This window comes from Dermochelys coriacea, chromosome 13, assembly GCF_009764565.3.
Source record: "Dermochelys coriacea isolate rDerCor1 chromosome 13, rDerCor1.pri.v4, whole genome shotgun sequence".
In the NCBI taxonomy this organism is placed as follows: domain Eukaryota; kingdom Metazoa; phylum Chordata; order Testudines; family Dermochelyidae; genus Dermochelys; species Dermochelys coriacea.
The window spans coordinates 35104862-35130408 of record NC_050080.1 but is presented as its reverse complement, the minus strand read 5'-3'; the positions used below and the strand labels follow the sequence as shown (position 1 = coordinate 35130408).

General features: G+C 50.0%; 1 protein-coding gene and 1 pseudogene across 1 annotated transcript; one reads left to right on the top strand and one right to left on the bottom strand.

Annotated features, from left to right (window-relative positions):
• The first annotated feature begins 2884 nt into the window (after window positions 1-2884).
• LOC122456502 lies at window positions 2885-4698 on the top strand (annotated as a pseudogene).
• Window positions 4699-18793: 14095 nt separating this feature from the next.
• Window positions 18794-24462, bottom strand: LOC119842288 (angiogenin-2-like). Its single transcript, XM_038370225.2, has 2 exons — window positions 24379-24462; window positions 18794-19402 (listed from the first exon to the last, which is right to left on the bottom strand). The coding sequence occupies exon 2, from the start codon at window positions 19382-19384 to the stop codon at window positions 18908-18910; it is 477 nt and encodes a 158-aa protein (XP_038226153.1). The 5' UTR covers window positions 19385-19402; window positions 24379-24462; the 3' UTR covers window positions 18794-18907.
• Between the last annotated feature and the right edge of the window lie 1085 nt (window positions 24463-25547).

The following is a 25547-nucleotide window of genomic DNA, read 5'->3' as shown; positions in this document are numbered from 1 at the left end:
TGAGCTGAGCTGCTCCCTTTTATACTGGTGCTCCAGTTGAAGCATGCCCGGCAGGGGCGAGGGGGTGTGGCTTCCTTGGCCCACAGTGCGGGGTTAACCCTTTCCTGTCCAGTGTGAGGTGAGTACACCTGGCTTGGGTCAATAAGATCCTTGTCTGTCTCCAGTGTTGTGCCCTGTGTGTTCTTGTGTCTTGTGTGTCTGTCTGCAAGCATTCCTCCAAGTGTCTCTTTCTACATACCATCTTCCTTCCCTTGCCCAGAGCCAATGGGCAAGCAAGCCAAAACGCTAACCCTGCCCAACCCAACCTGTTCCCTTTGAAACAGGGACGTGGCTTCAGTCCCAAGAGAAAAAAATTACAACACTCCTGTGTCACTCTCTCTCTCTCTCATCATGTTCTTCCTCATCTCTCTCTCTCCTTTCATTATTAAAATTCCAAGCACACATTTCTTCCCCTCACAAATAGGGCAGACACCCAATGGCATCCAATAGGGGGTTCTTCTTCCTTCGGAGAATCATTCTTATTCTGAAGGGAAAGAATCACTTAGCTGCAGGTTGGCCATACGTCTGGTTTTGAACCAGACACCTCTTTTTAGGTGGTTTGTCCCCAGACACAATGGGATGCGCTTTTATCCGGTGTTGGATAGGGGATGCCATTTTGAAGAATGGGCAGTTCTGCCACAGCCAGCGTGACCTGGCACTCATGGGGATGGAGTAGCATGCTCTTTGAAATTGCATCGTCCGTATGGCATGACCTCATACGCACCATGTCTACTAGGTCATGCCGGTGGGAGTGAGGTCACCCCGTTCCCAGAAGTACCATCATTTCTGGGATTCTGGGAATGTGTGGTGGCCACCGTACGTGGATGTGTGAGGTGTGCTGTCACACCCAGCCCTTAAAACTGAGTTTGATCTCTCTTCCTGTTCTGATAGCACAGTAACCCCAGGGATATGTGTGCTGTGACTGCCATCTTCAAATCACCAAAGGGATTTAGATGTCCAGTTTCCAACTAGTTCTCATGGCCTCAAAATTCCTTATGTGCCTGAGAAAATCTCAGCCCTTGGTGTGTTTGGATGCAGAGCTCTGCCTCCCGCTCTCTTTCTGCTGTGCTTTTGGAGACATGATGGCCTGCTAATGTAGAACTGATCAATGAAATTGCTTTTAATTGTTCACTTTATTAATATAACTTCATAAGCAAAGTTTTATGAATGAAACAACATTCATTCATAAAACCGGTTACCCCAATAACTGGCTAATTTAGTTTCACTTTCAATTCAATTGCAGCTTAAATCACGGAAACTTGCACTGCTTCAACATTGTAATGAAATAAATATATAAATAACAAATAAATTTGTTAGTCTTTAAGGTGCCACAAATACTCCTTTTCTTTTTGCGAATACAGACTAACACGGCTGCTACTCTGAAATTGTAACTTCTGTTCACTGTTTGCCACTCCTTACACTTGTCCGTGTTGTAACCCAAACTCCATTTTAACTTGTCCCAAACTCCATTTTAAAATGCTCACTTCATTTTTGCAAAACTCTGCTGTAATCTTATTAGTTTAGTTTAGATGTGTGAATGAGGTATGTATGGATGATGGAATCAACCTCCAGCCCCAGCCTGCCCTGATGAAATAAAGTATAAACACCAACGGCTGAAGATGCAGACAACAGCCCTGACAATGCAAGAAGAGTTCACCCTAAAAAGAAAAGAACAAAAAGTACAATTGAAGAAACATTAAAGCCAGGTCTTAGGCTGAAAATCATGCCTGCAATTGATGGGTGATCAATCACACCAAACCCAGAGGCAGCGTGACACAGCAAGACCTATAGACTCTGGATTCAAACTACAGCCTACAAGAAGGATGGGTGAGATGGAAGACTTTGGAGCGTAACATTCTGCTGCCAACATGGAAGGGCATCAGTGCATGTCCAACAAAGACCCAGCCCTTCCTTGTGCCCGGCTTTCGTGGCCAGTTAGCCGCCGCAAGCTATGAACCTAAGCCACGAACTCAAGCTACATTCAGGACTGGTAACTATACAGCAGCTGCAGAACATTTGTTTTGTGTGTGTATATATATACATAGGTATTAGATATTAGTTATTGGTCATAAATCAAATTGTGTTATAATAAATGTGACATCTTGTCTTGTCCCCTGAAATGATCCTGTGCAGTTTTGTCTGTATAACACTGATCAGATGAAGAGAAACCATTTTTATAGTATCTCATTAAGGTCCAGAGCTGCCTGAGGAGAGGAGGGTGGTGAAGCTGCTGGTCAGAACTGAAGGGCACGAGCATGAATGTGTCCATGGGAGCCAAGGAAAGAGAGAGAGTAGGAGGCTGCAAGCTGAGATGGAGGGGCATTAGCAGAGCTCTGTGTGGGTAGGTGGGGAGAGGCCAGGGCTGGGACATCAGAGGCTGTGGGTTGGAGTGAGAGGCACCGGCAGAGCTGCGAGTTTCCAGGTTCGGGCTGGATTAGAAAGGTGCCAGTGGGTCAGGACTCAGGCTCCATCTGCAGCAAATGAAGAGTATTTGTAGCACACGTCAGCACTGCTATGCTTGCTTTAATCTAGCTAAACCATGTTAAAAGGGAAGTAGAGACATATTGGCATGGACTTCAGCATGGGCTACCAACCAGAGTAGCTCCTGGCGGTCTGGCACTTGATTGATTAAAGCTGGCATGGCCCTGCCCACCCATGCTACAATCAAACCTTCGCTTGCTGGGTAGACGCACCCTGAGATGTTTCCATGAAGCCCAGGTGTCTAGCAGGACATGTGCTATTTATTCCCTACCCATGCCTTCCTACCATGTCACTGCTTTTAATTGCCAGGTATCAGGAAGTCCTGCTGACACAATTGTTTACTGGATTTGCCCTCCCACTCCATGTCTGGCTGGGCTCTATATAACCCACACCAAGATGGGCAGGAGGATCAGGGTGAGGTTCAGCTCCGCAGAAGCTCGGATCCATCTCTCCAACAACAGCGAAGAAACAAGGACTTGGGTAAATTGCAGGAGATGCCACCAGCTGGGAGAGAACAGTGTCACATGGGGCTGCAACTTCAGGATTTGTTTCTGGGATGCAGCATGATCTAGTGGTTAGAGCAGGTGGACTGGGAGTCAGGACTCCTGAGTTCTATCTCCCCTCTGGGAGGGGAGTGGGGAATAATGGGATAGAGTGGGGAGGCCCTGATTTCAACTGGGGTCTGTGCAGCACATGTCACATGGGAGCCCCGATCTTCGGCAGGGTATTTAGGTGCCATGTGATAAAAATAATAACTCTCTTATATTTGGGCAAGAGTTGGGGGGGAGGTGAGGGGCCCTGGGGACAGAGTGGGATGGGATCATGGGTTGTGGTGGTTTTTGGGAGGCAGAGTGGGGTGCGAGGGTATAATGGCAGGCTTGAGGTTCAGGCCCTGGAGGTTCCATGGAAGAGGCAGATCCCCCCTCCGCCATGCTGTCTCCATCCATCTCCCCCCTCTCTCCACTGCAGGTCGATCCAGTGACAAACACGGCCATGGCCCCAAGAGGACCCCGCCCCATGCTCCTACTGCCCCACATCCTGCTGGCTGCCGGCCTGGCCCAGCTCAGTGAAGGTGCCAGCTACCAGCAGTTTGTGAGATAACACGTCAACAACCCCAAGACCAGTGCTATCAATGATCGGCTCTACTGCAACCTCCTGATGCAGCGCAGGGGCTTGACCCGCTGCCAATGCAAACCAACCAACACCTTCATTCACGCTCCTGCCGGCCAGCTCTGAGACATCTGCAGCAGCAGAGGGAGACCCGTCAACGGCAACCTCTATGACAGGAACAGATCATTCAACGTCACCACATGCTGGGTGCTGCCTGGCTCCCGACCAGGGCACTGTAGATACAGGGCTGCAACTGGAGTCACCAAGGTCCGTGTGGCCTGCGTCCAGCGGCTGCCTGTGCACTTAGAGCCAACGTACCTGCCATGAGCTGGGAGCACGGGATCCCCCTGCTGCCCCCACGCCCCTTTTTCTCATTGGCATTCCTCTTTCGCTGGGGGCTCTCCTGCCCTGTCCCTGCCCCTGCCCCACCTGGGCAGCGCCCGCCATGAGTCTCCACAGGGACATTCAGCATTTCCCTTTATCCCACAGGCCAGCAATTGGGATCTGTAGGGAGATTTCCCACGCTGGGTGCCCAGTTCCCATCCACGCAAGTGAAAATCCAGGCATCCAGCCCCCCCAGTTGACACTGAGACCCTCAGTCTGAGCCCAGCGCTCGCCTCGCTAGACAGGATCCAAACACAACTGGCCTGGACTTGGGCTGGGCTGCCCCGAACCACCAGGAGTGGAAGAGGCCGAGCAGCTCTGAAATCCCAGACTGATTTGGTTTGGGTCCCCTACTTTACTCTCCCAGGATAGACCAAAATTCCCATGAACCCCTTGGAGGCTGCCCCTCCCCCATCCCCTGCTCCTTGCTGCCCCTAGAGCCCATTATACTGTACAGCCCTTTCCCATCCTTGATCCACTGGATGCTGTGTGGATGTTGTCTCAGGCTGAGCCCTGGGGAAGCTGTCACTGAGTTTCACAGTCTCGCTGCTTCTTGCAATAAAATACTTTCCTGCAAATGCAGAACAAGGGGGAGAGTTTTTGCGGGGGCTGGGTGCAGAATCACTGGTTATCCAGAATTATTTAACCTTAGCAGCATGCCAGGAATACAGCTAGATTGCTCAGAGGGATCAGGGAATGGGATAAGATACAGAGGCTCCGATCCAGCCCTAGGTCAGGGGGACCAGCTGGCTCAGGGGTCTGGGGAGTGCAATCTGGGGCTTTTCCTCTTTAAGGGTCACTGGCTCTGATCTGGCTCCAGAACTGGCTGGCTCATGGGGGTGGGGATTGGATATGGGGCCTTTCCCTTTCAGAGGCCCTGTCCATAGTCCCTGTGTGGCCACAGGCTGGGTGGCTCGGTGGCAGTTGGGGAACATGGTACAGGACCTCTTTGTTTGAAGGGCACCAGCTGCAATGTTGACCCAGCGCGGTAGGGTCTGACTGGCCCCTGGTCTGTATTTGGGAGGGGGATCCAGGAATAAAGAGGTTTCCTCTGAGGTTTGCCAGTGAATGACTCATCTGCTTGCAGCCAAAGGCTCCATGGCGCTGGAATGGTGCTTGGTGCTGAGTTGCAGCAGGCACTGGACTCTGTCCTGCCCCCTGGAACCAGTCCCGAGTCAGACTGATTTGGGTGTGGAGGGAAGGGGGAGTTGGGATCAAACTGGGATCAAATCCCAGGCTTCCAACGTCCAGTGTAGGCAGAGCCAGTGTGAGCTCTTTAGCACAGCCACTGTTGCAATTGTCTACAGCTTGGACAACTGGCTACCTGCACTATTAGCATCTTCCAGCAGACCAGCACCTCTGCCCGCCCTCCCAATAGTATGAGACACATTGGCACCAACTGACACTAGGGTTGCCAGGTGTCCGGTTTTGCTACCGGAACACCCAGTCGAAAAGATAGCCTGGCGGCTCTGGTCAGAACTGCAGACCGGGCTGTTAAAAGTCTGGTTGGTGGTGCTGCTGATCTAAGACAGACTAGACCCTTCCTGTCCTGGCACCATGTTGCACCCCAGAAGTGACCAGCAGGTCTGTCTCCTAGGCAGAGGGGCCATAGGTCTCCACGTGCTGCCCCTGCCCCAAGCACTGGCTCAGCGCTCCCATTGGCCAGGAACTGTGGCCTATGGGAGCTGCGGGGGTGGTGCCTGCACATGAGAGCAACGCACAGAGCCTCCTGCCCTACCCTCAGCTAGGAGCCAGACCTGCTGGCCATTTCTGGGGTGCAGCACAGAGCCAAGACAGGCAGGGAGCATATCTTAGCCCTGCTATGCTGCTTACTGGGAGCTGCCCGAGGTAAGCCCATGCCCCAACCCCAAGCCCCAACCCTGAGTCCCCACCAAACACAGAGCCCCCTCCTGCACCCCAACCCACAGCCCTGGGCTCACTGCAAAGCCTGCACCCCCAGCCAGAGCCCTCATGCCCCCCATCACCTCAACCCCCTGCCCCAGCCCAGAGCCTATCCCACACCCTAAACCCCTTATATCAGGCCCCACGCCAGAGCCCATACCCCTTCCTTCATCCCAACCCTCTGCCTCAACCCGCAGCCCCCTCCCGCACTCTGAATACCTTGGTCCCACCCCCCCATCTGGAGCCCCCTCCTGTACCCCAAATCCCTCACCCCAGAGCCCTCACTCCCAGCTGGAGCCCTCATCCCCTCTGTCATAAATATAAAGGGAAGGGTAAATACTTTTAAAATCCCTCTTGGCCAGAGGAAAAACCCTTTCACCTGTAAAGGGTTAAGAAGCTAGGATAACCTCGCTGGCCCCTGACCACAATGACCAATGAGGAGACAAGATACTTTCAAAGCTGGAGCGGGGGGAAAAACAAAGGCTCGCTCTGTCTGTGTGTTGTTTTTGCCGGGGACAGAACAGGAATGGAGTCTGAGAACTTAGTAAGTAATCTAGCTAGATATGCGTTAGATTCTGTTTGTTTAAATGGCTGAGAAAATAAGCTGTGCTGAATGGAATGGATATTCCTGTTTTTGTGTCTTTTTGTAATTTAAGGTTTTGCCTAGAGGGATTCTCTATATTTTGAATCTGATTACCCTGTAAGGTATTTACCATCCTGATTTTACAGAGGTGATTCTTTTACTTTTTCTTCAATTAAAATTTTTCTTTTAAGAACCTGATTGCTTTTTCATTGTTCTTAAGATCCAAGGGTTTGGGTCTGTGTTCACCTATGCAAATTGGTGAGGATTTTTATCAAGCCTTCCCCAGGAAAGGATGTGTAAGGTTTGGGAGGATTTTGGGCGGCGGGGGGGAAGATGTTTCTAAGTGGGCTCTTTCCCTGTTACGTATATTTATTAGACGCTTGGAGGTGGCAGCAATAAAGTCCAAGGGCAAAAGGTAAAATAGTTTTAACCTAAGCTGGTAAGAATAAGCTTAGGGGGTCTTTCATGCAGGTCCCCACATCTGTACCCTAGAGTTCAGAGTGGGGAAGGAACCTTGACACCCTCTCACACCCCAACTCCCTGCCCCAGCTCAGTGAAAGTGAGTGAGGGTGGGGGAGTATGAGCCACTGAGGGAGGGGGAATGCAGTGAGCGGGGGTGGGCTTCAGGGAAGGGGTGGGGTGGGTGGGGTAGGGGGTGGGGCCTTGGGAAGGGGTGGGGCTAGGGTGTTCAATTTTTTGTGATTAGAAAGTTGGCAACCCTAACTGACACCCGGCGACCCAGAGGGGTTGGGCAGCATGGGACAGGCCCTCGGGCCTCACTCCCTGCTCGGGATCAGCTTGGGCTGGTCTAGGCTGATGGGGTCGGGGCAGCCCTGTTAGGGCCATTTCTGGGCTTGCCCCAGGACTATGAGGGTGTCAAAGCCACAAGTCCGTGAGCACTCCGGGACACAGCAGGGTGAATTGGACAGGAGCTGGTGCAAAGGGGGCCTGGCAAGCTGGTAACAGTGGGCCCTGGAGCCAGCCCCTCCCAGTCGTTATCTGCGGGACGTGGGCTGGTCAGGGGGAAAGACAGAGAAGAAAAAGAGCATCAGACTTAACAGTGTATCCAGCCAGCACAGCCTGTCCCGGATCCCCCTGGACCCAGTCAGCCTGGCCTGCCCCAGATCACCTGGACGCAACCAGCCAGCCCTGCTCCGGGTCCCCCTGGGTCCAGCCAGTCTGGGCTGCCCTTGTTCCCCCTGTCAGACCAGCCTGCCCCGGATCCCCCAGGGCCCAGCCTGCCTCTCCTGTCCTGAATCTACCTAGGCTCAGCCAGTCCAGCCTGTCCCAGATCCCACTCCAACAGGATAACTCCAGGGATCAGATGGCGACAAGGTGAGCTGGAGAGAAAGCCCCAGATCAGCCAGACACAGGGACAAATGCACCCCTGGCCACAGAGTGACACAAACATAAGTAGTTTGACAAAGCACATACCCCCACAGAGCACTGTACACACGCACACACACACACACACACATTCTCTGACATATCCATACACATATCCATACACTGACATATCCAGATGCACTCTGCGTGTGTGCACACACACACACACACACACACCCAGCCATGTACTCTATACATACATGCCCTTACACATGCATACAAGCACTCCCACACACACTCACTCTGAATACATATGCCCCTACACACAGATGCATACACACTACATGCACCCCCCCATACATATGTAAGGAGTCTGTTGTCCCCTTACTAACATTCAGTGGGGGTGTTTTGGCTGGCTAGCTCCCAGTACTAAAAGGAAGGGGAAGGGTCAATGGGAAATCAGGACCCTGAGACTGACAATCCCCAGGAACAATAAGGAGAGGCCAATGCTCCAGGTCAGCCTGATTGACAGGGTGGGCAGGCTATCAGGAAGTCAAGAGGCAAGGGAGGGTCCCATCCTCTGTGTGAGCTGGACTTGACTGGGTCAGACAGAGTGGGGCCAAGCTAAGGAGAGAGCAGGGACCTGAGCTGAGGAGCAGAGCCGGAGCAGAGCCGGGCCAGCCAGCAGAGCCAGAGACACAGCTCAGGGAGAGCAGATCTGCAGCCACTGAGCCAGAGAAGCAGCCCAGAGGGCTGGAGGCAGAGCAGCAGCATCAGTGCTGAGGCAGAGTGGAGCCAGAGCTAGAACAGTGGAGCTGGATGTGGTGAGCAACTGGGGCCAGCCAGGGGGGACCCTGGGCAAAGGGCCCAGCGCAGACTGGGAAAGGGATCTTAATCCCACAAGGGCTGAAGCTGGGTCCCAGCACCCAAAGCCTGGAGGTGCATGGCCACCACCAGATAGAATATCAGGATTGGAAGGGACCTCACGAGGTCATCTAGTCCAACCCCCTTCTCAAACAGGACCAATCCCCAATTTTTGCTCCAGATCCCTAAATGGCCACATCAGGGATTGAACTCACAACCCTGGATTTAGCAGGCAAATGCTCAAACCACTGAGCTATCCCTCCACCCAAACACACAGTATCTCTGCAGCACAACCAGGGCCTGAGAAGGAGGCCTGGGACCTACAAGGAACAGACTGTGAACTGCCCTGACATTCAGGGACTCTGTGATGTTCCCTGCCACAGAGCAGGGTGACATATTTTCCTTTCACCTTTCCCATTTTCCCTTATTCTTTTTTAAAATAATTGTTGATGAAATAACTTGCATTTGCTTTAAATTGTAGGAAATGATCTGTGGGTCAGGGAAGCATCCAGTGCAGAGAGAGTACCCTGGAGTGGGGACACCCTAGCCCCTGTCCTAGGTGACCACAGCAGGGCTGGGGGTCAAGCCCCCCCCTCCCCCCGGAATCCTAGGCCCAGCCTTATTGGGGCTACAAGGACTCTGCCAGACAGGAGAGTGGAAGGGGAGTCCTCAAGGGCGGGGAGGCCTCTGGGTAAAGGAAGTGGGAGCGAGGACTCAGATCCTTCCACTAGCCCACTTCACTGGGGTAGTGCAGAAGCCAGGAAAGTTCCCCACAATAGCGGGACCATTCCCCTGCTTACACATAATCATGCATTCAGTCTAGCCATGCAGGACTAGTTAACACTAGAAAGGCTGGTTTCAGAGTAGCAGCTGTGTTAGTCTGTATTAGCAAAAAGAAAAGGAGTACTTGTGGCACTTTAGAGACTAGAAAGGCTGTGTGCCAGCATAGTTGAACTGGCAGAGCCCCCTAGTGGAGCTGTGGTAAATAGCCACCACACACACTTTGCTTCTCTACAAAAGAAAAAGGACACTAAGCTATCTAAACTACTACATGCCACAAGGGGCCACAACAGTGGTTCCCGTAACCCACCCAGCAATATTGTTAATCTATCCAGCTATACTCTTAACCCAGCAGAAGAATCTGTCCTATTAGGTCTGTAATGGCCTCTCCTTTTGCCCCTCCACCCCCACGAACATGATACAGTTCTGTGGTGACCTAGAATCCTATTTTCAACGTCTCCGACTCAAGGAATATTTCCAACACACCTCTGACCAACATATTAACCCACAGAGACCTTCCTACCAACACTACAAAAAGAAGGATTCTGGGTGGACTCCTCCTGAAGGTCGAAACAGCAGCCTGGACTTCTACATAGAGTGCTTCCGCCGACGTGCATGAGCTGAAATTGTGGAAAAGCAGCATCGCTTGCCCCATAACCTCGGCCATACAGAACACAGTGCCATCCACAGCCTCAGAAACAACTCTGACATCATAATCAAAAAGGCTGACAAAGGAGGTGCTGTCGTCATCATGAATAGGTCGGAGTATGAACAAGAGGCTACTAGGCAGCTCTCCAACACCACTTTCTACAAGCCATTACCCTCTGATCCCACTGAGAGTTACCAAAAGAAACTACAGCATTTGCTCAAGAAACTCCCTGAAAAAGCACAAGAACAAATCCGCACAGACACACCCCTAGAACCCCGACCTGGGGTATTCTATCTGCTACCCAAGATCCATAAACCTGGAAATCCTGGACGCCCCATCATCTCAGGCATTGGCACCCTGACAGCAGGATTCTCTGGCTATGTAGACTTCCTCCTCAGGCCCTACGTTACCAGCACTCCCAGCTATCTTCGAAACACCACTGACTTCCTGAGGAAGCTACAATCCATTGGTGATCTTCCTAAAAACACCATCCTGGCCACTATGGATGTAGAAGCCCTCTACACCAACATTCCACACAAAGGTGGACTACAAGCCGTCAGGAACAGTATCCCCGATACTGTCACGGCTAACCTGGTGGCTGAACTTTGTGACTTTGTCTTCACCCATAACTATTTCACATTTGAGGACAATGTATACCTTCAAATCAGCGGCACTGCGATGAGTACCCGCATGGCCCCACAGTATGCCAACATTTTTATGGCTGACTTAGAACAACGCTTCCTCAGCTCTCGTCCCCTAATGCCCCTACTCTACTTGCGCTACATTGATGACATCTTCATCATCTGGACCCATGGAAAAGAAGCCCTTGAGGAATTCCACCATGATTTCAACAATTTCCATCCCACCATCAACCTCAGCCTGGACCAGTCCACACAAGAGATCCACTTCCTGGACACTACGGTGCTAATAAGCGATGGTCACATAAACACCACCCTATATCGGAAACCGACTGACCGCTATTCCTACCTACATGCCTCTAGCTTTCATCCAGATCATACCACATGATCCATTGTCTACAGCCAACCTCTACGATATAACCACATTTGCTCCAACCCCTCAGACAGAGACAAACACCTGTAAGATCTCTATCATGCATTCCTACAACTACAATACCCGCCTGCTGAAGTGAAGAAACAGATTGACAGAGCCAGAAGAGTACCCAGAAGTCACCTACTACAGGACAGGCCCAACAAAGAAAATAACAGAACGCCACTAGCCATCACCTTCAGCCCCCAACTAAAACCTCTCCAACGCATCATCAAGGATCTACAACCTATCCTGAAGGACGACCCATCACTCTCACAGATCTTGGGAGACAGGCCAGTCCTTGCTTACAGACAGCCTCCCAATCTGAAGCAAATACTCACCAGCAACCACACACCACACAACAGAACCACTGACCCAGGAACCTATTCTTGCAACAAAGCCCGTTGCCAATTCTGTACACATCTATTCAGGGGACACCATCATAGGGCCTAATCACATCAGTCACACTATCAGAGGCTCGTTCACCTGCACATCTACCAATGTGATATATGCCATCATGTGCCAGCAATGCCCCTCTGCCATGTACATTGGTCAAACTGGACAGTCTCTGTGTAAAAGAATGAATGGACACAAATCAGACGTCAAGAATTATAACATTCAAAAACCAGTTGGAGAACACTTCAATCTCTCTTGTCACTTGATTACAGACCTAAGAGTGGCTATCCTTCAACAAAAAAGCTTCAAAAACAGACTCCAAAAGAGACTGCTGAATTGGAATTAATTTGCAAACTGGATACAATTAACTTAGTCTTGAATAGAGACTGGGAATGGATGAGTCATTACACAAAGTAAAACTATTTCCCCATGTTATTTCTCCCCCCCCCCCCCACTGTTCCTCAGATATTCTTGTTAACTGCTGGAAATAGCCTACCTTGCTTGTCACCATGAAAGGTTTTCCTCCCCCCGCCCCAGCTGCTGGTGATGGCTTATCTTAAGTGATCACTCTCTTTACAGTGTGTATGATAAACCCATTGTTTCATGTTCTCTGTGTGTGTATATCAATCTTCCCTCTGTTTTTTCCACCAAATGCATCCGATGAAGTGAGCTGTAGCTCACGAAAGCTTATGCTCAAATAAATTTGTTAGTCTCTAAGGTGCCACAAGTACTCCTTTTCTTTTTGCGAATACAGACTAACACGGCTGCTACTCTGAAACCTTTGCTGGTAGAGTTAACCCACCTCCCCGAATGATTAAGCTATTCCGGTAAAAGATCTCTTCTGTCAGCATCTGCACAGGAGCTTTTGATTTTCCACACACCCCTGAGCAACACAGGTTTCAGAGTAGCAGCCGTGTTAGTCTGTATTCGCAAAAAGAAAAGGAGTACTTGTGGCACCTTAGAGACTAACAAATTTATTAGAGCATAAGCTTTCGTGAGCTACAGCTCACTTCATCGGATGAAGTGAGCTGTAGCTCACGAAAGCTTATGCTCTAATAAATTTGTTAGTCTCTAAGGTGCCACAAGTACTCCTTTTCTTTCTGAGCAACACAGTTACGCTGGCAAACCTTTGCAATGTAGACCTGGCCTCTCTGACACACACACTTTATGCACACACATATTTTACATCCCGATGTGCATTTCCTCATGCAGACATGCATGCACCTTATACACACATGCATGCACTCTACACAGACACACACACTGCGCAAACACATTGTATGCCTATTCTCTATCTCTCTCACACACACAGATACGCATAACTCTGTTTATCAGTACTTGACTAGCACAACAATCTACACATACAAATAATTATTAAACAGTGAGCACAAGGACAAATTGGCAGGTGACCACAAACACACACAGCAACATGCATAGCCATACTCAATGTGATGGGGTGTTCATGCCACACCTCATCTGAAAGGGTTAAGGTATCTGGGATGGGTCTAATTAACCTGCTAAGCTGCACCTGGGGGACAACCAGGCTGGCTAAGCAAGTGCTGCAGAGCAGGTGCAGGCTAGGCTTGTACAAAGCCAGTAAGCTGAGAACAGAAAGGGGCTGCAGGGGAAGTAGTCTGCAGTCACTCCCTGGGAGGAGGGACTTCGGGCTGGAAAAACTAGGGAGGAGGAAGCCAAAAGATAGAGCAGAGAAGGCACACAGGAAGGCACCCAGGGAAACAAAAACAGGGTCTGATATTGAGCAGACTGTAGTTGCTGGACAGAGGGGTCCCTGGGCTGGAACCCAGAGCAGTGGGTGGGCCCAGGTTCCCCTACCAGCTGCTGGGAAAGTGGCACCGGACCTAACCAGGGATTGGAAGCCTGTCTGGAGCGGCATGAGGACAGCTGATCCATTGGCACTGTGATACCCCCAGGAGGGGAAACACAGAGAGTGGTTGGGAGGGAGTGCGCTGAGAGTGAGAGGAGCCATGGGGACAGTGCATGACAGAAGGAGTGCCAGACTAACAGTCTGTGCGGCCAGGGGGAGGTGCCCTCACGATGTGTAGACATACACATCTATCTACAGACACACGGAGAGCCAAACAAAAACCCGTACCCATACACATGCCAATTCATACCCCGCAGCCACCCACACCTCTACAGGACTCATCCCTTCCCACTGCGGACAGCAGGGACATGCAGACATGCACGTACACACATACATTCACACTCTCTCTCTCTCTCTCTCTCTCTCTCACACACACACACACACACACACACACACACACACACACACACACACAGATGGGCTCATTTTCTCCAGCAGGTGTGGCAGGGACACAAACACGCACACACACTCACGGCTGGTACCATTTCTGGTCACGCTCCCCAGAAGGAGCAGCCATGTTCTATCCTAACCTCCTATCAGTGACCCCAGGGCACTGTATCTTGCTGTGATGTCATGATCCTTGGGATACCCTCCTCCACCCCCACGAGCTCTTTGCGCTTCCCAGGCTTGGGGGCAGGGCTGGGGGGCAGGCAGGACAGTGGAACTGAGATGCAGAATTCAAAATGGGCTCATGCAAAGAATGTAACTAAAGAGACTGACTGTGGGTGGGGGCTGGGAATCCTAGGGGTTAATTCTCAGATTTCCCTGATACAAAACCAGGCAGCACCCTGGTGAGATGCAAACCTCACAATGCCAGGTTTCCAAGGCCGGGGCATTACCCACTGAGCTATGGAGCCAGCTGTCAGAGGGGGGCAGAGGCAAAGAGAGACACAGACACTCAATCTGTTTATCTGAATAAAGAGAAGGGGTGACTTGAGCACAGTCTATAAGTACCTACGTGGGGAATAAATATTTGATACCGGACTCTTCAGTCTAGCAGATAATGTGATTCAATGGCTGGAAGAGGAAGCTAGACCAATTGAGAAGGAAATAAGATGTACATTTTTGTCAGTGAGGATAATTTAGCATTGGAACAATGTACCAAGGGTCATGGTGGATTCTCCATTACTGGCTGTCTTCACATCAAGATTGAGTGTTTTTCTAGACAATCTACTCAAGTTCAAACAGGAATTAATCCAGGGCAGTTCTCTGGACTCTTTTATACAGGAGGTCAGGCTAGATCAGTGGTTTTCAAACAATTTTCTGGCGACCCAGTTGAAGAAAATTGTTGTTGCCCACAACCGAATGGAGCTGGGGATGAGGGGTTTGGGAGGGGGCTCTGGGCTGGGGCAGGGGGTTGGGGTGCAGGAGAAGGTCAGGGCTCTGGGCTGGGGCCAGGGATGAGGGGTCTGGGGTGCAGGAAGGTCCTCCAGGTTGTGGGGGCTCAAGGCTGGGGCAGGGGATTGGGGTGCAGGGTTGGGGTGCAGGCTTGCCTCGGGCGGCTCCCGGTCAGCGGCGCAGCGGGGGTGCAGAGGCAGGCTTCCTGTCTGTCCTGGCACTGTGGACTGTGCTGTGCCCCGGAAGTGGCCAGCAGCAGGTGCGGTTCCTAGGTGGAGGTGCGCAAGCGGCTCCACATGTCTCTCTCCCGAAGGCACTGCCCCCCCAGTTCCCATTGGCTGAGAACCGGCTCGGAGCCCCATGACCCCCCACCTAGGAGCTGGGCCTGCTGTTGGCTGCTTCCGGGGCGCAATGTGGTGTCAGAACAGATAGGGACTAGCCTGCCTTAGCTGGGCAGTACCGCCGACAGGACTTTTAATCACCCGGTTGGCGGTGCTGACCAGAGCCGCCGTGACCCAGTGCCTTACATTCCACGACTCAGTACTGAGTCATGACTCACAGTTTGAAAACCACTGGACTAGATGATCACAACAGACCCTTTGGCCTTGGAATCTATGAATCCATCCTTCCTGTCTCATACACACCCATAGATCTATCTAAATCCATACACATCTAATTGTCTATCTATCTCAATTCATCTCTTTCTTCCTGCCTATCTGAAATTGCCTCTCCCACTACACAAAGAGGTACCTGAGTCTGTGTTGTTGTATCTCTCCATCTTTTAGGGTAACTGTGTATCACTCACATATTCTGCAGTTGGCTAATGGCAAACAGAGGTGAGCACAAGAGAACTGGAATTGCCACAAGAGAATAGACCCTGGGTCCATCTAGCTTGGGAACCCATCATGGCTGTTGGCCTGGTCCAGCATAGGCAGGTGCAAGATCTCCCCTTGTGGGCAGTTCTCTGGATGGTCTCCCTTATACTGATGTTGGGAGGAGAACGGTTTCCACTGGATTAAAAAAGAGCGGATGAAGATTCAGGAATCCTAGGTTTAATTCCAAGCTCTTGATGGGACGTGGGGTCTAGTGGGTTAGAGCAGGCCCAGAAGTGGAAGTCAGGACACTGGGGTTCTGTTCCCAAGACTGGGATGAAAGGTTGAGAGGGGGTTGGAAAACACAGAGAATCTCATTGGAAAACCACAACACATTTCCAGCATTCTTGAAGTGTTCAGCAGCTTACATCCTTGCTATCCCCAGTGTGACTGTGTTGGGGTGGACTAGGCCCAAAGCCCCCTGCTGGAGGCCTCAGAGTCCTACCACACCCATCCCAGGAAAGAAGCAGTGGAGAGATCATCCAAGTAGGCTAGAGTGGCTGTAGAGTTAGCAGCCAATCAGAGAAGCTTCAGGGAGCAGCCAATGAGGAACCAGCAGGATGAAATAAAAGGAACTGCAGGGCCATAGTGAACACAGTTTGCTTGCAGGGACTGGGGCAGGAATCTCAAACTCAATGTATCTTAGAGCCAGTGCCAGTCCTCAAATCCTCCCAGCGGGCCAATAATGTCACTGAAGATGGTGTTCAGAAAAGAAAACAGGGGGAGGGATAGCTCAGTGGTTTGAGCATTGGCCTCCTAAATCCAGGGTTGTGAGCTCAATCCTTGAAGGGGCCATTTAGAGATCTGGGGAACTGAGGATTGGTCCTGTTTTGAGCAGGGGGTTGGACTAGATGACCTCCTGAGGTCCCTTCCAATTCTACGATTCTATTTTTTTTCCAAATTTCTTAGAAATAATAAAACTGTCGTACAACGTTATACAATTCATCGCTTGCCAGAGAGTTTTTAGTGTTTGCCAGACATCTGATGTGCAGCAAGGTGTGCATCAGATAATTGTGTTTGGTATTTTGACTTGTTTATATTAATTGTGGAAAAAAGTGACACTGCTTCCATGTCTGACTGTGCCCGGCAACTAATGATGCTGCTTCCATGGCTGAGTCTGCCCAGCAACTAGTGATGGTATCTCTGTCCCTCTCCTCGAGCCAATGGGAGCTGCGGGGGGTGGCACCTGCAGCAGACAGAGCCAGCAGAATGGCTGCATCGGTCTCTCCTCTCTGGGCCACAGTGGGGAGGTTCTTGGGCTGCAGATAGCCCACAGGCCGGAACTTTGAGACCCCTAGACTGGGGGAACAAGAGGAATTCCTGGCTGGCTGCAGGAGCTGAAAGGGCCTGGATAGATCAGTCTTCTAGCAGGGTCCAGGGAAGCAAGTGGTGCTCCTGGGTGGCTGCAAGGGCTAAATCAGATAGCTGCTGGCAGGGATCAGGGAAATGAGGGAATAGCTGCTGACTGGCTGCCAGGACTGACTACCAGGAAAATGGTCCAGGGAAATACAGTTAGTTAAAGGGCGTGGTACGTGGTTGCTACTTAGAGGGTTCCTAGGGTGCAAACTGGAGTACTGGGTGAGCCCGGGTCCTAACCCCAAACAAGGCAGTGTAGATAGGCCCGGGGAAGGGACTGTCTGTAAAACTGTGACCTCGGAAGGGGACTGAACTCAGACTCACCCGGCTGGAGAACTGGGGTCAAAGGACTAAAGGGCAGGTGAAGAGCCTTAGGGAGGAAGGCCTGGGGGTGCTGTTTCACTCGAAAGCAGGAATATTCACATGTAAGCTGGCCAACTAGGGTACTGAGGCCCTATTGGTCAGACTGAGGACCAGAGCTTGGGGAAGACTACAGAGATGTTGGAGCCTGCGGAGGGCTACAGGACATTACTGAAGGTTTTGAGATAGGCCTGGTTGGACAGTGTACCCCAGAAGAGAGGGGCAGTGTAGGCAGTTTGGCCAGAGGACTGAGTGACTAAAGTCCTGCCAAGAAATCCATCGGCTGGAGGGGGCGCTTGCGAGAGGTGGGTGGCACCCTGCTGAAAAGAACTGAGAGATTTTAGTCACCATTGTTCAGAGACGGGGGCACTAGCGAGAGGCAGATGCTGACCCCTTTACAGTGACACAGTAATTGCTTTGCAGGTTTCAGGTTTTATTGAGTTTAGGGAGCACAGAGAATGGCAGGTAGGAAACAAATGCTCAAAACTGATGAAGGGAACAATGATAAACATAACACTTAACATGACAAACGTGAGGATTATACATTCTTAGACTGAATACATAACACCAGCAGCATGAAACTGGCTGATAGTTCTTAATGAAAGGACACAGTTTGAGATTGCTGCTATTTGTCACAGAAGGGAGATGACATAGGGGCAGCAGAAGGTGGGGATGGTGGCAAGGGGTGGCTATACTGTATAATGGGCACTGGGGTAGCAGAGGGTGAGGGATGGGAAAGGGGTGCTATACTGTATAATGGGAAGCTTGGGGGCAGTGGAGGGTGGGGGGGGGAAGGGGTGGCTATACCGTATAATGGGCACTGGGGGAGCAGAGGGTAAGGGGCAGGGAAAGGGCAGCTATACTGTATAATGGTCACTAGGGGGCAGCAGAGGGTAAGGGCCCCAGTACCCATTATACAGTATAACTGCCCCTTCCCCACCCTTACCCTCTGCTGCCCCTAGTGTCCATTATACCCGCCCCTTCCCCTACATGGACACTAGGGGCAGCAGAGGGTAAGGGCGGGGAAGGGGCGGCTATACTGTATAATGGACATTAGGGGCAGCAGAGGGTAAGGGTGGGGAAGGGGCGGTTATACTGTATCATGGACACTAGGGTGGGGAAGGGGCGGTTATACTGTATCATGGACACTAGGGGCAGCAGAGGGTAAGGGTGGGGAAGGGGCGGTTATACTGTATCATGGACACTAGGGGCAGCAGAGGGTAAGGGTGGGGAAGGGGCGGTTATACTGTATCATGGACACTAGGGGCAGCAGAGGGTAAGGGCGGGGAAGGGGTGGTTATACTGTATAATGGACACTAGGGGCAGCAGAGGGTAAGGGTGGGGAAGGGGCAGTTATACTGTATAATGGGTACTGGGGGCAGCAGAGGATGGGGGTGGGAAAGGGGCAGCTATACTGTAACATGGGCACTAGGGAGCAGCAGCGTGTGATCAGGACATTTCAGTACAAGATCTCTGCATCAGAAGAGGCAGCAGCAGAATCCAAGGGAATTGGGAGTCACCTCCTCATCTCCTCATCAGATCTGGCTCTCTGCAAAATGCACGGGGTGCTCATGCTCGTCGCATGTGACGACGATCATCCTAGAGTCCCGGGCCGCCCTGTACTGGCAGTTGTCAAGGGGTTTACCTCCGTGCCAGGTGCAGGTGGTGATCTGGAATGGTCTGAGGCTCTGGCGCATGGCCTGCCTGGTTGTGGTTACATAGTTCCTGCCTCCATGGCTAGTGCAGATGGCTTTGATATCGTCGCTGTTGCCGTGAATGAAGGTGTTTGTCTCCTTGCAGACTTTTGGCCCAGGATTTGGGTGCCTCCTCCTGTCCTCCTCCATCATGTAGCGCATGTGGTTGTTGCAGTAGCGGTCATTACGACCCTTGGGCTTTGCATCAAAGTGCTGCAGGAGGAACCGGTCATACTGCTCCTGGTTGGCTGATGCTCCCAACAGCACCAGCGCAGCAGCTAGTAGCAGCAGCAGCACAGGGGTCACTTTCAGAGCCATGGCTCCAGCCAGATGGTCCTGAGGACACATTGAGAGATAAGAACTTCAGAGCGGCCATACAGAGTCAGACCATGGTCTATCTAGCCCAATATTCTGCCTCTGACAATGGCCCTTACCAGAGCTTCAGGTGGAGTGTACAAAACAGGGCAATTATGCAGTGATCCACCTGTGTTTTCCACTCCCGGCTTCTCACAGTCAGAGATTCAGGGACACCCAGAGCATGGGGCTGCATCCCCGACCATACTGGTTAAAAGTCATTGATGGGCCTATCCCCCATAAAATTATCCAGTTCTTTTTTGAACCTGTTTATATTCTTGGCCATCACGAAATCCCATGGCAACCAGTTCCACTGATTAATTATGCATTGTGTGAAAAAGTACTTTTTCTCATTGATACTAAACCTGCTGCCTATTAATTTCATCAGGTAACTCCTAGTTTTCGTACTGTGTGCCAGGGTAAATAACATTGCTCTGTTCATTTCTTCCACACCAGTCGTTATTTTATAGACCCCTATCATATCCCACCAAGTTGTCTCTTACACTGAATGGCCCTAATCTTTTTAGTCTCTCCTCATATAAAAACTGTTCCACACCCTTGGTCATCTTTGTTGCCATTCTCTAAACCTTCTCCCATCCCACTATGTCCTTTTTGAGATGGGGTGACCAGAACTGGACAAATATTCAAGGCATGGGTGCACCCTGCCTTTATATAGCATCTTTTTGATATTTTCTGTCTTATTTTCTATCCTCCTCCTAATTGTTCCTAACATTCAGTATGCCTTTTTTGCTCACTGCAGTGCATTGAGCAGAAATGTTCAGAGAATTATCAATGGACACTCCAAGATCTCTTTAGTGGTAACAGCTAATATAGACTCCATCCTAGTTTATGTGTAAGTGGGATTATTTTTTCCCAGTGTGTATTACTTTGCATTTATCAACATTGAATTTCATTTGCCGTTTTGTTGCCCATTCACCCAGTTTGTGAGATCTCTTTGTAACTCCTCGCAGTCACCTTTGGACTTAACTATCTTGAATAATTTTGTATCATCTGCAGACTTTCTCACCTCCCTGTTCATCCCTTTTTCCAGATCATTAATGAATATATTCATAGATTCATAGATACTAAGGTCAGAAGGGACCATTCTGATCATCTAGTCCGACCTCCTGCACAGCGCAGGCCACAGAATCTCACCCACTCCTACGAAAAACCTCACCTATGTCTGAGCTATTGAAGTCCTTAAATCATGGTTTAAAGACTTCGAGCAGAGAAGCCTCCCTCAAGTCACCCATGCCCCATGCTACAGAGGAAGGCGAAAAACCTCCAGGGCCTCTCCAATCTGCCCTGGGGGAAAATTCCTTCCCGACCCCAAATATGGCAATCAGCTAAACCCTGAGCATATGGGCAAGATTCACCAGCCACATACTACAGAAAATTCTTTCCTGGGTAACTCAGATCCCATCCATCTAATATCCCATCTCAGGGGATTAGGCCTATTTACCCTGAATATTTAAAGAACAATTACTTACCAAAATCCCATTATCCCATCATACCATCTCCTCCATAAACTTATCGAGTAGAATCTTAAAACCAGATCTTTTGCCCCCACTGCTTCCCTTGGAAGGCTATTCCAAAACTTTACTCCTCTGATGGTTAGAAACCTTCGTCTGATTTCAAGTCTAAACTTCCTGGTGGCCAGTTTATACCCATTTGTTCTTGGGTCCACATTGGTGCTGAGCTTAAATAATTCCTTTCCCTCTCCTGTATTTATCCCTCTGATATATTTATAGAGAGCAATCATATCTCCCCTCAACCTTCTTTTGGTTAGGCTAAACAAGCCAAGCTCCTTGAGTCTCCTTTCATAAGACAGGTTTTCCATTCCTCGGATCATCCTAGTAGCCCTTCTCTGTACCTGCTCCAGTTTGAATTCATCCTTTTTAAACATGGGAGACCAGAACTGCACACAGTATTCCAGGTGAGGTCTCACCAGTGCCTTGTATAATGGTACTAAAACCTCCTTATCCCTACTGTAAATACCTCTCCTGATGCATCCCAAAAACGCATTAGCTTTTTTCACAGCCATATCACATTGGCAGCTCATAGTCATCCTATGATCAACCAATACTCCAAGGTCCTTCTCCTCTTCCGTTACTTCTAATTGATGCGTCCCCAACTTATAACTAAAATTCTTGTTCTTAATCCCTAAATGCATAACCTTACACTTCTCACTATTAAATTTCATCCTATTACTATTACTCCAGTTTACAAGGTCATCCAGATCCTCCTGTATAATATCCCGATCCTTCTCTGAATTGGCAATACCTCCCAGCTTTGTATCATCTGCAAACTTTATTAGCACACTCCCACTTTTTGTGCCAAGGTCAGTAATAAAAAGATTAAATAAGATTGGTCCCCAAACCGATCCCTGAGGAACTCCACTGGTAACATCCCTCCAACCAGACAGTTCGCCTTTCAGTAGGACCCGTTGCAGTCTCCCCTTTAACCAATTCCTTATCCACCTTTTGATGTTCATATTGATCCCCATCTTCTCCAATTTAACTAATAATTCCCCATGTGGCATGGTATCAAATGCCTTACTGAAATCTAGGTAAATTAGATCCACTGCATTTCCTTCATCTAAAAAATCTGTTACTTTTTCAAAAAAAGAGATTAGGTTGGTTTGGCACGATCTACCTTTTGTAAAACCGTGTTGTATTTTGTCCCATTTACCATTGACTTCAATGTCCTTAACTAATTTCTCCTTCAAAATTTTTTCCAGGACCTTGCATACTACAGATGTCAAACTAACTGGCCTGTAGTTACCCGGATCACTTTTTTTCCCTTTCTTAAAAATAGGAACTATATTAGCAATTCTCCAATCATTCGGTACTACTCCTGAGTTTACAGATTCATTAAAAATTTTTGCTAATAGGCTTGCAATTTCAGGTGCCAGTTCCTTTAATATTCTTGGATGAAGATTATCTGGGCCTCCCGATTTAGTCCCATTAAGCTGTTTGAGTTTTGCTTCTACCTCAGATATGGTAATATCTACCTCCATATCCTCATTCCCATTTGTCATGCTACCATTATCCCTAAGATCCTCTTTAGCCTTATTAAAGACTGAGGCAAAGTATTCAACACCCCAGGTCCCAGTACAGACCCTTGGGAGATCCTGTTGTTCGTCTCTCTCTATTGTGAAAAATGACCATTTATTTCCACCCTTGGTTTCCTATATTTCAACCACTTACTGATCCATGAGAGTACCTTCCCTCTTATCCTATGGGTACTTACTTTGCTTAAGAGCCTCTGGTGAGGGATCTTGTCAGAGGCTTTCTGAAAATCCAAGTACATCATATCAATTGGATCACCCTTGTCCACATGCTTGTTGATCCCCCCACAGAATTCTAGTAGATTGGTGAGGCATGATTTCCCTTTACAAACCTGTGTTGACTCTTCCCCAACAAACTGTGTTTATCTTTGTGTCTGATAATTCTGTTCTGTACTGTAATTTCAGTACTTGCCTGGTACTGAAGTTAGGTTTACCAGCATGTAATTGCTAGGATCACCTCTGGAGCCTTTTTTAACAATCAGTATTACATTCACAACCTTCCAGTCATCTGCCCCAGAGGCTGATTTAAAAAGTGGCTGATTTAAAAAGTGGGCATTTTGCAATCTCCTAATCTAATCCCCAGAGAGATACCCCCACTCAGAACCACTTTGTAACCCCCTCTCAGGATATGTTCCTGTCTCTCTTGTAGCTGATCCCCAGAGGTTTATGACGCAGTCAGACAGGGACCTGAGCTGGGATTTTGAAAGGAGCCTTCCAGAGTTAGGTAGCCAAATCCCACAAGAGGTCCCATAACTCCCTTAGACCCCTTTGCAGACCCCTTTACAGACCCCAGCCACAGTCCTCCAGCAGTAGCAACTCATGCGCTTGGCATCAATGGATTCTAAGTATCCCACAGGGACCCAACTAGCACTGGTCGGATGATCAGTCCAGCTTTGCACAGCATGGGAGGCTGAATGTTGCCCCGTGGCAATCGTGTCCTCTCATTTATTCCCCCTTTAAAGAGACACTTTAAAATGAGCAGACAGCCTGAGCTCTGAGCCTCCATTTCTGCATGAACTGTCCCAACTCCACTCACCTGCTTTGTGTTTTGAAATTCTGCAGCTCACAGGTAAGATCTAAACTGGTGGAAACTCCTGCTCCAGTGCTCAAAGAAACCATAGTGGGGTCTGCCAAGTCCTTTGCTCCAATCTCTAGGTGAAATATTCTTTCCTAGAGGCAGGAGTCCTGAATCTCAACCCACTCCACTCTAACCCACTAGACCCTACTCCCATCCCAGACCTGGGGATAGAACCCAGGAGTCCTAATTAAAATGAAAAGGAGTACTTGTGGCACCTTAGAGACTAACAAATTTATTTGAGCATAAGCTTTCGTGAGCTACAGCTCACTTCTCTAAGGTGCCACAAGTACTCCTTTTCTTTTTGTGAATACAGACTAACATGGCTGCTACTCTGAAACCTAATTAAAATGGATTCCACTCCAAAAACTAATCCCCTGGAATGTGTATGGGACTGCTCTAATCACTAGACCCCACTCCTATTCCAGAGCTGGGGATGAACCCAGATGTCTTAACTCCTAGACTCCCCCCTCCTCTCCTCTGATTACTTGATTGTTTTCTCCTCCCAGAGCTGGGGCTAGACCCCAGGAACCCCAAGTTGCAGCCTCACTGTTCTAATTCACTGGATTCCTTTCTCATCCCAGAGCTAGGGAGAAAACCCACAAATCCCAACTCCCCGCCCCCCACTATTTTAACCCCTAGATCCTCCCCCCTCCCACAGCTGGGCAAAGGACCCAAGTGCTCTGACACCCAATTGTACCTGCCTGATCACCTGACATTCTGCCTTCCCGCAGCCTGATTAACTGAGCCATCTCCTCTGTCTACACCTGTGGGATCCCTGGCCTGAAGATTCAGATCAGCTTAAGAACTAACCGTAGTGTGGTCTCCTCCTGGCCAAAGTCCTGGCTCCTCAGCTCCTGTACCCTTGGGGAATAGACGAGCTGGCTGCAGAGTGTCGCTGACGCTGTACCCCCTCGTAGCTGCCAGTTATATAGAGCCCGTGGGGGGTGGGGTGGGGTGGGGGGTGGGGGAGGGACTCCCAGGCTCAACTAACACTGCGGAATGGGCAGCGTTGTGCAACCAGTGCCAGTAACGTCAATGCACTGGGCCAGTGGCCTCGTGAAACAAACAGACCTTGGAACTGATGCTGACCCTGTTTGTATCCATTCAGGCCCATAGCGGGCGGGGAGCTCTCCCCAGCACAATGGGCTTAGCACAAGCCAACCACGCACCTAAGACAGGACCAAGGGGTCTGCCAACTTGTGATATCAACACCACATCCCCGGTCAGTAGAGAGAGGAATAACTTTGTCCTGTTTTGCTATTTGGAGGGGCTGAGCTATTCCAAGAGACCTAATGGAATGAGCTGCCCAACTCCCATGGACCAGCCCCAGGGGCTAGGTTCACAAAGGGGCTTAGGCACCTAAAGGCCCCGAGAGCTAAAGGCTGACAAGGAGTTTGGCTCCTGTTGAGGTTCCTGACATCCATTGATTTCACTGGGAGTCAGCAGCCTCACTCCTTGGAGCGCTGCACCCCCAAGTGCCAGGATCAGGCTCCGCTGGCATTCACGAAACCCTGCTCAGCTGCCACCAAACCCTATAGGTGCCTAAATCCCCTGGAGTCAGAGTTAGGATGTGAAATTTCCCTGGGTGTCGACATCTCTATGTGTGCACGGCTGCCAGGCCTACGGATGCCTCAGCCCCAGAGCGATGTCTGAACTGTGGTGGGAGACGTGTCCTCCATTGTGCCCTTCTAGGGGGCTCAATCCCATGGGGCTCCTCTGGGGCCACATAGCTCCACCCAAAAACATACCGGGTGATAGGCCCTAAGGGCAGCAGAGGGGGAGAAATAGGAATTGACTAAGACCCTGGGTTCTGTGTAAGGCATTTGTTTGGAATGCTTCAGAGGGGTAGCCGTGTTAGTCTGGATCTGGAAAAGCAGCACCTAAAAGACTAACAGACGTATTGGAGCATGAGCTTTCGTGGGTGAATACTCACTTCGTCAGATGCATGACGAAATGGGTATTCACCCACGAAAAATCAT